The sequence below is a fragment of the Conger conger genome, chromosome 8, assembly GCF_963514075.1.
Source record: "Conger conger chromosome 8, fConCon1.1, whole genome shotgun sequence".
Taxonomy (NCBI): Eukaryota; Metazoa; Chordata; class Actinopteri; order Anguilliformes; family Congridae; genus Conger; species Conger conger.
This window is the reverse complement of record NC_083767.1, coordinates 33,024,702-33,038,953: the sequence shown is the minus strand read 5'-3', so window position 1 is coordinate 33,038,953 and position 14,252 is coordinate 33,024,702. Positions and strand designations below refer to the sequence as shown.

At 43.7% G+C, this 14,252-nt stretch overlaps 1 protein-coding gene across 2 annotated transcripts in view; it reads right to left on the bottom strand.

Moving 5' to 3' along the window:
* The window catches only part of fat4 (FAT atypical cadherin 4), a 115,152-nt gene that overhangs the window by 39,281 nt on the left and 61,619 nt on the right, over nt 1-14,252 (bottom strand). For both annotated transcript variants that reach the window (XM_061253194.1, XM_061253195.1), the window contains exons 3-7: nt 10,949-11,210; nt 9,157-9,507; nt 4,237-4,424; nt 2,852-3,586; nt 836-1,010 (exon numbers count right to left, since the gene is read on the bottom strand). In XM_061253194.1, the coding sequence (XP_061109178.1) occupies nt 836-1,010; nt 2,852-3,586; nt 4,237-4,424; nt 9,157-9,507; nt 10,949-11,210 (1,711 nt within the window). The remainder of the gene's footprint in view (nt 1-835; nt 1,011-2,851; nt 3,587-4,236; nt 4,425-9,156; nt 9,508-10,948; nt 11,211-14,252) is intronic.

The following is a 14,252-nucleotide window of genomic DNA, read 5'->3' as shown; positions in this document are numbered from 1 at the left end:
AAACATATTTTACATGTCTGTGCTCCGAACAGTGAAAACAGCGACATATTTACAAACAGCTGTTTTTTGTTTGAAACTCTGAGCAATAATTAAGTAAAAACCAGGTTTTGGATTTATAAACAAAAGAACTTGGAATTGAAAGTTTTAAACATACTCCAAGACACTGTGTCCAGTAGACAAGATTGATTGTGCAATGTAACCCTGGCTCCTCCCACTGTGTTATATGTGACTAATCATTGGCAGGGCACTGTGATGTCATCACAGAGCTCTTGCTGGAAGTAACATCGGAGTGTTGACTCGGGGTAACTGTTTCAATAAACTAGAAAAACAACGGCAGTAGCAGAGCCAGCAATGGTAAAGTTGACTTTTAGTTGACTTCTTTTGCATGCCCTCCAACATAATTTAGTTTTATAGACATGGATTAACCATTCACTCCACATACTTAACTGTAACTATAAGTTAGTGATCCATTCCAGATACCAGCCATAATTAATGGAATTTGTCCACCAGTTAATTGTTTTAAGATGTGTGATATAATTGTGGAACAATGTTACATACATTAATCGCTATGGCATGAATGTACGTGAATCCTACTCCAACAGTCAGCTGTGTTCACATACTAGCATACTCGTATTGAATTTCAGGCTGATTTTCATAGAAAATTAGTAGTATGAGTAGTATTCAGCTTAGTATGCAGGAGCAGTATGCAGTTTCGAACGCAGCCTCTGTTTATTATTTCTTTTGCACAATTGTTCTGTCTAACAAATTAAATTTCACTTTAAAATGTGTGTACAAGGTGAAGGAATCCCAAGTGAAAATGGCTTTATTTTCTTACCGGAGTCGGAGGCGGTAATGACCAGGGTGTAGGAGTCCTGAGCCTCGCGGTCCAGGCTCTGTGTGATGCTCAGCTGGCCATCGTGAGACAGGCTGAAAGCCCCTTCCTCGTTCCCCCCACTCAGGATGTAGGTCAGCTGACCGTTCAAACCCTGGTCATCATCTCTGGCCACTACCTGCAACACAGGTACAGGCTTAGAGAGCACAGAGCCCAACCCACAGTACGGGTAGAGAGTCCGACTGCTCAAAGCGCTACCTCCAGCACAGGTGAGCACAGGTGTGTGAGACCGAGGACGCAAGTGTGTGTGTATGCAGTAACTGTGTTTTAACAGAAACACCCACACAGATAAGGCTGATTGGTACTTCCCTATGTGACACTGTGTGGGGACACAGGACCCTTGGTGAGTTCCTGTGGGGGGAGTTTCTGTGTGGGGATGCATAAATGACACAATTTCCCATAAACTTCCCTGGACAATTTCCAATACCAGCAGCTGAGGCTTATTGTCATTAGATATGGACTGAGGTTAATTTGCTTTTGTCACAGCTTAAAAAATCATAACTTCATAAGTCACTCTGCATAAGTCTGGAATCTTCATTTTCAGTAGCTTTCTTTTGAACAAATTTATTTCCATCGGTTGTCAAATATTTATGGCCACAGATGTTTATACAAGGCCACATATATTTGCCTTTTTATTTTTTAAACAAAGACTGTTATTCTCTCTGGCGCCTCCACTGGCCTATAGCACATGCTGCGTTTGAATTCAGCTGCTTCCTCTCTTTTCTTCATTCTTGTAAATAAAGGTAATCTCTACTAAGACTTTGAGGTTGTTGGAATAATGATACAACAAAGGAGTCACTTGTGCTTGTTGAAAAGTTTCTCTACTCTGTGGCTGAGACGTCCTCAGTGTGCATGTCACTTCTCTTCTGGAGGTGTCAGAGCAATATGAAAGAGGGGGGTGTAGCTGTAAGCAGGGTGGTGCTGAATGTCTTGAGCAAAGTGGAAATTGCCATTCATCTCATACACCATAATACTGAACCCATATGGATGAACCAAATTAATAACTTCATTTTCCCTAAACAATCTGACAGTGATAAAGCATCCTGATAAAATAAGGCAAAGCAGCATGTTGCCCTTCTCTATATGTCATTGAGTCATATTTGTATTCTTTTATTAAATATATTAATAATACAATTTCAAATATTTTACGATCGGTATGGATATTGCTATGATTTTCTTATGTTATGTTTCTTATGCAATAAACAAATCAGCACTGAATGTGTCAGAAACATCAAACTGGTCAGTCTTTCTCAAGGTGAAGACCAGAATATTAAATCACTATCTTTATCCCTTTAAGCCTGTAAGGTGTAATATCATAAATATGCGACAAGAATACCCTTAACTGAACATTCCTACCTTGATGTACCAATCACGACTGCTAATTGAAAGTACTAGAGTTCCAGAACAGTGGTTCCCAACCTTTTTGCCCCCAAAGTGTCCATGGAAATATTCCAGCGCCCCCCCGTCCCCCACAGGAAATATGAGAACCTGTCTGCCTGTCATCATCGCAACTCCCTCTGTACACACTCCAATGATGTTAGTCAAGCTTAGTTAGCTCAGTTGTACTAATCCTCAAATATAGTACATATATTTCCCTTTTCTCATCCATAGCAAACATGAAAGTATTTGTACATGTACAGCAAGTAAAAAGTGATTATATTATATGTATAATTATATGTATCCCTTTTTGAACACACTGACTAAACCAGTGGCCCTCACTCCTGGTCCTGGAGAGCTGCAGGGTATGCTGGCGGCTGTTGTTACTCAGCACTTAACTGATCAATTAAACCAGTTAATTACACATTTAACTCACCTCACCTGGTCTCTTGCGTCTGAATTGGTTGCTGATATCAAGACAAAAAAAAAACCAGCACACCCTGCGCCTATCCGAGACCAAGAGTGAGGACCACTGGGTTAAACAATGGAACGAGGCCTTTGGCAACCTTTGGTGTTACTTGCCTGCAGGATAGTCTTGGGCAGGTTTCTCAGGTTCTCGGGGACGCTGACGGTGTAGGGAGACAGCTCGAACATGGGCACGCAGTCGTTCGCGTCGAGGAGAACAATGTTGACCGTGGCCCGGTCGATCCTGGGGCTGCTCCCGCGGTCGGCCGCTTGCACCGTCAGAGAATAGGCGGCCCTGACCTCGCGGTCCAGCTGCTTGGCCACCGAGATGACCCCGGTCACTGAGTCTATCCGGAAGTCTCCGTTGCCGTTGCCGGCGGCGATGGTGAACCGTATCTGCCCATTGGTGCCCTCGTCGGCGTCGCTGGCGAACACCTGCAGCACGTCGGCGCCCGTCAGCGTGCTTTCCTCGATCTCCACGTCATAGACATTCTGCGAGAAGCTCGGCGCGTTGTCGTTGACATCTAGCACCATCACGGTGACCTCCATGGCGGAGGACAGCGGCGGGCTGCCCTTGTCAGTTGCCACGACGGTCAAGGTGTAGTTGGACAACTCCTCGCGGTCCAGCTCGCCCACCAATCGCACGCTTCCGTCCACCGTGCCGACGCTGAACTTGTTCCCGAAAGGCCCGCGCAGGGAGTACTCCACGTAGCTGTTGGGACCGCTGTCAGCGTCAGACGCCTGGGCGGTGAACACCACAGTGTCCACGGGAGTGTTCTCCTGCACGTAGGTCATCTTCTGAGATGTGAAGGCCGGCGGACAATCGTTCACGTCCAGCAGGATGATTGACACCTGTCAATTTAACAAGGACCATCAGAAAATCAAGCGCGTTAACGTTAACGTCATGTGATCAAGTGCATCACAAAACTTCAAATGTTCTTGTTGTACTTCAGAGTTCTGAAAATTGAACTGTGCTTTGAAGGATTTGCTGTTTTCAAGGAACACTTTACAAGCCTTCATTTCATACGGAACACAGTCACAAGGGGACAGAATGGCCAGTAGCACAATACATATTAAGGATAAAAAAATCTAATAAAACATAAGCACACAGTCGTAACCGTGAACTGGCACCAGGGGTGGCCAACCCAGCTTCGGGAAAGCCATAGTTTTTCTCATTTTTATTTATTCCTAACGCCGGGAGAGGTGAGTTTTATCAGTGAAACAAACTGTTTTATATGGTTTGAGTGCTGAGTAATGGCAAAAACCAGCAGACCCTGGGTCTCACTGGGACCGGGCCCCCCGTGGTCTCAACAAGTAATTTGGTCATATATTGACTTCTTTTTGCGAAGTAAGACAAAAATATTGCCACTATTCACTATTCAAGCAAACGGTGACTTACATATTCTTCTTGAGAAAAAAATCTCAAGTATTAAGCCTTCTTCCGAAACTAAAATGCTTGTTTTTGCAGTGTGTGGTATATAGCAGTGCAAGCTGTGCTGTACCTGTGCTGTGCTGGTGAACCTGGCAGCCGGATCAGGGGCCAGGTCCTGGACTCTGATCACCAGATTGTAGAAGGATTGGCTCTCCCGATCCAGGGCCTGCCTGGTCCTCAGGACTCCGCCGTTATCGATGACGAACTGGGACAGCGAGTCTCCGGACGCGATGCTGTAGAGCATCTCTGCGTTTGGTCCTAAATACGAGAAAAAACCCCCAAAAACAAATGGAATCAGGAATGTGTTCCACTGTGTAAGTCACCCTTCATCAGACCTGGGCTAAATACGTAATTTGCTTCCCACTTTTCAAAACTATTTTACACCAGGCAAGCTCGGTGAAGTGAAGAAAACTATTTGAATCCAAGGCAATTTATGTACACTTGAGCATTTTATTAGGTATTTATTAGACTTATTTCTGTGACTATTTGGTCTTCTGCCGCTGTAGCTTATCCACTTCAAGGTTTGATGCGTTGTGTGTTGAGAGATGCTCTTCTGCATATCACTGTTGTGGTGCATGGTTATTTGAGTTACTGTCACCTTCCTGTCAGCTTCAATCAGTCTGGCCCTGAGCTATCTCATTAACAACTCACTTTTGCCTGCAGAACTGCTGCTCAGTGGATGTCTCTTGTTTTTCACACCATTCTCTGCAAATCTAGAGACTGTTGTGTGTGAAAATCCCAGGAGATCAGCAGTTTCTGAGATACTCAAAACCACCCTGTCTGGCACCAACAATCATTCCATGCTCAAAGTCACTTAGATCACATTTCTTCCCCATTGTGACATTTGGTCTGAACAAAAGCTGAATCTTTTGACCACGTCTGCATGCTTTTATGCATTTAGTTGCTGCCACATGATTGGCTATTTCAATATTTGGATTAACAAGCTGGTGTACAGGTCTACCAAATAAATTGCTTATTTTACTGGAAGTTTACTGGAAGTGTGTTTTGGTGAATGGTGCACAATGAATTCCTGTGGTTTCCTTATGCATTTATTTTTCAGTCTTTCAAACATGTTTCCATCCAGAATAAAACAGCTCTTTCCACTGATAAGACTGGCAGGCATTTATACTGTATTAGGAAGTTTACATGTGATTGGTATGCATGTGTGTGATAAATCGCCTACCCTGCTATCAATGTATATTTCCATGTATTGTCAAAGAAAGACAACTCTTGGGGGAAATGTTCATTCTGTCTGACAGACTGATTGTTGGATTTATCCTGCTTCACGGATTATTGTCTGGGCAGTTATAAAGCAGCAGAATAAGGCTTTTCCTCACTGCTGCTTCTGTTTAAGCATCAATAATGACTATTTTTAAAGGCACCGAACTTGGCATGGTTGACTAAGCAAGGCTTTGACACAAAGCTTTGTATATTACACATTAAAGTGTGCTTCCAGTGTTTGAAAGTTTAAAAAAACAAATGTGCGATACATCTTATAAAGTAGACGTTATGAAAATTAAGGCTTTTCACGTCTCTCTTATGAATGCAGCCGATGCAGCAATGGCTTCTGCTGTTTTAACGAGATTGATGACGACAAGGCAGCAATAATCATTTTGAGGGATAACACTAATGCAAATGTACCGTTTAGCCCCAGTATCGTGCAGGCCGACACAACTCAAACAAGAACGCCTATTATGACACTTTACCATCCAGACTAATCCCCGGCTCTCCAGTAGGGAATGTGAAATGAGCTTAAATTGAGCGGCTCTAATTCTGGGCAGCGGGGTAATCATGTGGAAAGAGCCGGCACCTTCCCACAGCCTCCCCTCCCCACCATCTCCTCCCCCACCCACAACCCCCCCTCTTCCCCAGTTACACACACCTCCTGCCCCTTTATTTCCTGTACCCAAACAGAGTCCTTATCAAAGGCCCGAGTATCATTTCGGTGTGTTCATAGCATAAGCCACTGCCATGTCTGCCACAGTCAGGGTTCAGGAAGCACCAACAATACAGTTTCTTTAAAGGGGGGAGGGGGGATCAAGAATAGCAGTGCATTTGACATTCTCCATCAGCAGCCTGCCGCAAGCGGACTGGTCACATTCGCCATGACCGAATGCCTGCAGGGTGCTCCATCGCCATCTCGACCCGTACCAACTTAACATGCTGACTGCAAAATCATGTGACCGCACCAACGTGACCGTGAACACGTTTAACGTGTGATTCGAAAAGCAACTGGTTCGAGTTACTTTTTACTCAAATCTGTTACGACCGCAAACTGTTTCTGAGCTCCAAAAATATAACTGTCGCACTAAAATGAAAGCACATCTTTTGCTCTGTCCATGCACTCGATTTAAGGAATTTAAGCTGTCAGTACGCGCAGGGGTCCTGAATCCATCAGCGTAATGCTATTTTCATGCAGTTTTGCTGAATTTGCGTTTTGCACTTTGAGACGGGCTTTTGGTTGGTAGGTCAGACGGAGTACATTGTTCTGGTGTTTCGGAGTGAAAAAGCAGCGCTTTTGCCGTTGTTGTACTTTCAAACTGCCCTTAATTCGGTGCCAAGGAATTGTATTAAAAAGGCACTTCAGGAAGCCAATTTAACTCAGAACAAAAGAACATATATAAAAAAACTGTTAAATCCAAACAGTGTGTATAGCTTTGTCTTATTCTTTCTGAGGCCAACAGATGTTAATGTCATTCAATCATGGGGCTTTTGGGCAGCAGATGTTTTAGCAGGTTTTTCTATTTGGAAGAGCTCCGGCCTGGTTTAATAAAACTTGCACGCTTCTTTAAGTCAGGGCCGTGCCGTGCCTTAAATCAAGACTGGGAGAAATCCCCCACACTCGATGGCACATTGCAGTCCTCTCAGGCTGATAGCTTCATACAGCGGGGCTACGGATAGAGACGAGAGCATAAAGCTGTCTGTGCATCTCACATTATAATTCATTTTCCCAACTGCAAAGAAAACAGAGCTGGAAGCGCCTACGCATATACGTTAAAGCCATCTGCAGACCTTGTTTTCTTAAGGGAAGGAGGACTGGGGGACAACAATGCCTTGCTTCGCACCGGCTTCCTTATCACATTCATCATAGGCATAGCTAACACTGTGATCAAGTCTTAGAAAAGTACGTTTTTTGGAATGTTTTTGTATTTTGAAATAGCAGTTTTGTAGAACTCCGTTTCTTTCAACTACCAGTATTTATTGTTACATGAGCATTAGAATGTTTACGTAATTTTAATCACATAAAAAAGCTATTCAAGCCCTCTCAATACCGCACAATTAAAATAAAAAATGGAAAATAAAACATATGAAACCTGAATTGTGCGGCTGTTCCATGGCTGTGGGCCTAAATGACCGTTTATGCTCTGAACAAGACAAACAGACCAAAACCCTATTTTATATCAAAGGCAATTTGAATTTGAAATCATGTCTTAAAATACCCACAGCGACATGGCACAAGAGCAAGTGGTTAAATCCTTGCTATGCTGCTATGAAATTCAATGCTATTCCATGCATGTAATTTAATAAATTCTGTGTAATTGTATATTGCAGGGTGGCCAACCCTGGTCCTGGAGAGCAGCATGGTTCTACTGGTTTTTCTTTCACCTTAAAATCAACTAATTCAGACCCAAGAAACCAGGCGTGAGTGTGTAATTGATGGCTTTAATAGATCTGGTAAGTGCCGAACAAAAACATGCAGCTCTCCAGGACTATGGTTGGCCAGCAGTGGTCTGTGAAAATGTTTGTGAAAACTTTGTATGAAACACTGCAAAGCTAATTGCCCATTGGGAAGATAATGATCAGCTCTACTCTGTGTTTATTTTCTGTCACAATTCTATAGTTTTTTTCATATGTGCTTTTTTTTTGCAGATGAATGAAACTTTCATGTTCTCATTTCTAGGTTTATGTTTTGATGGAAAGCAATTTGAACTACAGTGAAAGGTACATTACTGTGCAAAAGTCTTACGGACCCTTAAAATATAAATGGTCTTAGATATTTTTCCTAAATTATTTTCTGCATTAGTGTGTCAGTGCAAAAACGCACATTTGAGATTTCTAAACATACATTTTGTGAAAAATTTAATGTTTTTGGGATTTTGGGATTTTGTTAAATAAAGTAACATATTAAATACTAGACTTTTCACATAAAAATTAGATTGAGGCTGTCTGACATAACCTGAATAGCCAGAAGCAAGTGAGACAAACTGTCTGCGGAAGAACTTTCTCCAATATGTTTGGTACAACCTACCAGTTCATTTTCTCATAAAACTGCAGGACAGTGCACCAGAGAGAATTTATTCACTTTTAATGGCGAAGGGTGGTCACAGCAAAAATTTATTTGATTCAGTTTTTAACTGTTCACTGCTCTGTATTGTACATTTTTAGATATTTAAAACTGTCCATTTCGTTATTTTTGAAAGCATCTTTGCTTTACGGAATTACACGTGCCGAAGACTTTTGCACAGTACTGTACATGACAGCAGCTATGCAAAACAAGTTATTATTGCTACAATTATTATTGTTATTATAAGTATAAACCTCTTGAATAATTCATTAATTCATTATCCTAACCCGCTTATCCTGAACAGGGTCACAGGGGGCTGGAGCCTATCCCAGCATATATTGGGCGAAAGTTAGGAATACACCCTGGACAGATCGCCAGTCCATCGCAGGGCACACACACCATTCACTCATACACTCATACCTATGGGCAATTTAGACTCTCCAATCAGCCTAACCTGCATGTCTTTGAACTGTGGGAGGTAACTGGAGTACCCGGAGGAAACCCACGCACACACGGGGAGAACATGCAAACTTCACACAGAGAGGCGACGGGGATTCAAACCCAGGACCTCCTTGCTGTGAGGCGGCAGTGCTACCCACTGCCCCATCCGTGCCGCCGCCTCTTGAATAATGGAGTGACCAATTCATTTCTATTAATGGCCAATGGCTAACAGCTAATGTATAGCTGCTATTGGCTAAAGTTTACCTTCGTCAGCATCCATAGCAGCTGCGGTGAGGATGCTGGCGCCAGGGGGGACATTCTCCATCACCGAGGCGCTGAAGAGGGTGCTGTTGAAGACGGGCGGGTTGTCGTTGACATCCAGGATGTTGAAGTAGACCCTGACGGAGCTGGCCTGGCCACCGCCGTCCAGGGCCCTGGCGGTAAGGATGTAGAACTGCTGCGTCTCGAAGTCCAGCGGCCGCGTCACGTTGAACACGCCCGTGATGGGGTTGAGCAGGAAGGTCCCCTCCTCATCGTCCTCCTCCAGCGAGTACGTCACCTCGCCATTCGCCCCGGCATCCGCGTCGCTCGCCAAGATGGCCGCCACGATGGCGCCTGCAAGGGGCGGGAGGAGGAGGAGCGAGCTGGTGAGCTCCGGTTTCCGTGACGCACGAAGCCACGGCAGCACGACCACTGGAATTTTGTTCTTTTTGTTGTTTTTCTTTCTCTCTGTCCTCAATTTTGTACAATACTCAATGCAGGAGAAGAGAGAACAAACAGTCTACAGAAAACAAAACTGTCTAATATGGTTATTATTGTGGGTGCTGGCCTAAAGATTTGGGCATGAAGTACAAGCATGAAGTAACTTGCTTTGGCTGCAAAAATGCCTGCGATCGCCTTTCTGGTCTGTGTTTGTTGTTTTTACTTTGAAGGGGGGATATTTTGAATAACCTCACAAACCTCACAAAGAGTTTAGAATAGGAGTTCTAATCTGACCTTTGTAAAAAATTAGTTATTAAAAAGATAATTATATTCAACGCAAAAGAGGAATGTACTTGGGTAGCAAATGGGTTTGAGGTTTGGGTGATAGAATACTGTATATACGCTTAGTAAAATATTAATAAATCCAATTTTAATTTGTTTATTGTGTCATATAAAAAGTTGAAAGGCTGCACGTCTACTTTTTTACCACAAGCTTTCATCCAGAGCAACTTAACCGACTTACATTTTACATAAAAGCCATTGTTACAGCTGGATATCTTCTAGAGCAATCTTGTTCGACAGTGCAACATCAGCACTCCACCAAACAATTGAACCTGCAACTTCTACAGGCCTATCCACACCAGGAACGATTAATATAACAATAACGTTCTAACTCAAGTGGATGGCGGAGTCCACACCACAACTGTAATGAAAACGACAATGATGAACAACATCATTGGGATCACTTTCAGTGATTTTTTCTAGCAACCTGAATGATAAAACAGTCAATCAAATTCACAAATGTGCAAAATGGCAGATGACATAGCCACGAGACTATTTACAGTATTTTATTGCTCAACAGTGTGGATGTTCACATTGTTATGGTTATTGTTATGGTTATAGTTCTTGGTGTGGACCAGCCTTAAAGGTACAATAGGTCATTTTGGACTTCTAACGGTCAAGAATAGCAGCAACAAACACCTTCAAACCACAACACCGTTTATCCCTCCCCCTTCTCTGTAAACATGCTGACGTTGAAAAGCCATTGGCTGTGGCAATTATAACCAATTTTCAACCAATGAGCTTGAATTATTGTACAGCTATACAATGTTTTGGTACAGAGTGTCGGGGCCGTCAATGGTATATTCTGAAACTAGAATTTAAGGACTATAAACACAGGCAGAGGGTGAGTCAACATGTCAGCGATAGGAAGGGATTTACAATGGTCTCATAACAATGTTTTAACACAAAAATCTTACCTATTGTACCTTGAAGCACAGTTCACTAACCATGAAGGTACACTGTAATCATACAGTAATGTGGCGTAGTGATTCATGCTCCTGTTGCGTCTCACCTGGGGCCATGTCCTCGGGAATGTCGAAGGAGTACACGTCGCGGGAGAACCTGGGCGTGTGGTCATTGATGTCACTGACCGTGATGTTGACCCTCATGTCAGAGGACTGCTTGCCGTCGTCGGCGCGCACCAGCAGCGAGTATTTGGACCGGCGTTCCCGATCCAGCCGCTTGGTGGCCATCAGGTCTCCGGACTCGGGGTCGATGCGGAAGCTGTCGTCTGCCCCGCTGATGATGGTGTAGGTCACCAGAGCGTTCGGACCCTGAGGGAGAATTCCAAATAGGCATTGGCTCTTGTGACCGTGGAATTACGGTTCTTATTCTTATTAGTGGTTTTGACATATTGCACTTCAAAGAATCCAAAGTGAATGGGCTCCAAGCACATTAAACGTTTTTTTTTTTTTTATACAATGTTTTTTGTGTAAAGCTTCACACAAATATTTAGTGCCCTATAAACTACATATTTATGAAACCAACTTTGTTTTCTCAAAAATAACAGTGAGAACCTCAAAATTATATTGATGTGTCCTTCAAAGCAATCGGGATTCTACAGGCCTTGGAAACAAGTGGAGCCTGGTGTTAAATAGAGAACCTAGAAAGCATTCTATTTATGATTGCTTACCTTCCAACAATTGTAAATGGCCAGAACACCTGTATTGGGAATTTGGGCACCAGAGGTTTTTGTTGACTACCATTGGGGAAAAAAAAGAAAATGTTTGGGGATTTGCTATTCTTCCAGAATTGCTGTGACCCCCTCCTTAGAACTGGGGGGTCAGGCAGATTTATCTGGCTAGAGGGGTAAGGTGGAGGGGAGCTGAGGTTCAGGTTGTGGTCTCTGAACTTCAGTGAATATATCCCCTGGTAACTGGGGGTAAGAGTGCATGGTATGCGAACAGAGCCTTCAGTCCGCGCAGGAATCAGGGGAAGGAGAAAGAAACTGATACAGCACACAAGCTGCAGACAGATGGACAGACTGGACATTTACATCTGGGCTGAGAACGACACAGCAGTGTTAATGGGTTTCTGATCCTGTCCTGCCTGCATTCGCCACCAGATGTCAACAAGCCAGCTGATCGTTAAACTCTGGGCAGCACACTTTCTGAACTTTTCTGAACTTTGTAACTAATGGAACAGCTTGATTTTGGAACGTTTTATACGATCTGATAAAAGTCCACCTTCTACTCCATTTTGCTAGTTACAAGGCATAATACCTGTTTCCACACAAGTGCCTGATATTTATTTGTTTTACCGTTTTACAGTCTTTTTCTCAGTTTTAATATTGCCTTGTGCACTGTATTCATGTCTGCTGCAATAATGGTTAGGTTCCCCATTGAAAAATAAATGTCAATCACATAACTTTTTAAACAATTCTTATCCTGGATTCAAGGAAGCATATCAGAAAATAAACATATTTTATCCACAAACACATTTGGATTCAGCAGCTGTTTTTCCCCAGGCCACTGTAGTGGGCTGTTTTCGGGGTAGGTTAGTGGTAGGGTGTGTTTGTGTGTGTGTGTGTGTCGGGGGGGGAAGGTCAGGTCGGTAACCTTTCTAGAAATTTCCGGAGCTTCCCCCACTACCCGCCAAAGAAAAAGCTGCTGCTTTTTTTTTTCCTTTAGTTTTTTTCTCAGGTGTCCTATCCCAGAGCTGCTGTTATTCTTCCCAGGTCCAGCTGTCATCAGTCAGGCCCAAGGGGTTCTGGGAAAACCATCAGACACCTGGACCGCAAACGCTGCCGCGACCGCCATTGCTCAGGCCCGTCGAGCCCAGGGAGCACTGTGCCCCCCCCCCCCCCCCCACACTCCCCACCCCTCCCCCTCACCCAGCAGACCCCTGAAAACCCCTCCATCTGCCAATTAATTGTGTGACGGGGTTCAAGGGAGACGGGGCGAGGGAGGGGAGCTCCAAAAATTGACCACTTCCCTGACCTTCAGCTAGACCTTGCCTTTTACAGCCCCTCTACCGCGCTCAGCTGAAGAAAACAGACCAATTAAAGCCCGAAGCTGAACAGCCGAACAGGCTGAGGAAACTCATTTAGCAGATTTAAAGAGCCGCTGGTTAAGCAGGGAGCCGGAGGTGACAGGAAGTTGAGTCTGCAGCGCTGTCGGGAGGCCGCACGCACGCCCCGACCCGACCCGGCTTCATCCGCTGAGCGGCGGTCTGCCATCTAGCGTTCAGCCAACCCCGGTACTCCGCCAGCAGCAGCTGACGACAGAGGCCTGGGCGTATCGCTGACGGAGCGGAGAAGAACTGACGAGGGCAAGTTGTACCGGAGTGTGTCCCCGGTAGGCACTTAGCTTGTGAAGCTCCTCATAGCTTTTTAGCCCTACAACTTTTGCTCTTTTTTCAGATATAAGGACCACTTTTGGATTTATTTATTTTTTTACTAAAGAAAGGCTCTAACCGTTTAAAGAATTACTCAGTTTATACTTGTTTACTTCACAAATTAATGATAAAATAAAACTAACACTATTACTGGCTGGGAGGGCCAGGTTGGAGCATGTCTGAGCATGACTGTGATTCAGCTAATCAGTAGGAGCAGAATAGGGATTAGGGAAAAAAAACAGAGTAAGACTTGTGTTCAGAAGGAGAATCAACCCTGTGAGATGGCGGCTTTGATTTTGCCAGGTCAATGACATTACAGCCCGGAGGCCAGGACCAGATCACATCCACACATCCAGCCCACAGTCTCTGATAGCAGAACATACAGTGGGCTCCAGAATTATTGGCACTCCTAATAAAAATGGATTTAAAAGGCTGCTTATAATAAACAATATGGATAATGATCGATATGTTGAAACATACATTTATTTAGTCATCTAATTTTTTCTAGTAATCTCAGAACTACAGGTGCCAAAATTATTGACACCCCTAACAATTGTTGTAAATAAAATCAAACAAAGTAAAATTGGCATTGGAATGAGGTAACAAGCATGCAAAATCCCTTTGTCAACCATCAGCATGGGAAAAGCCAAAGATCTGTCAATTCAGAAGACACAGATGGTAATTGACCATCACTATTTACGATGGTACAATTAATTCAAGAAATTACCAGGAAATCTTGTCAGAAAATCTGGTTGCCTCAGCTAGGAAGCTGAGACTTGGTCATAGGTAGATTGGCCAGCAGGACAATGACTCCAAACATACATCAAAATCCGCAAAGAAATGGTTAAATAAAAACAGCATCCATATTTTGCAATGGCCATCTCAGTCTGCAGACTTACTGTAAATCCCATCAAAAACCCCTGGTCTGAAGTGAAGAGAGGGGTCCATAAGTACAAACCCAGGGATATCAATGATTCTGA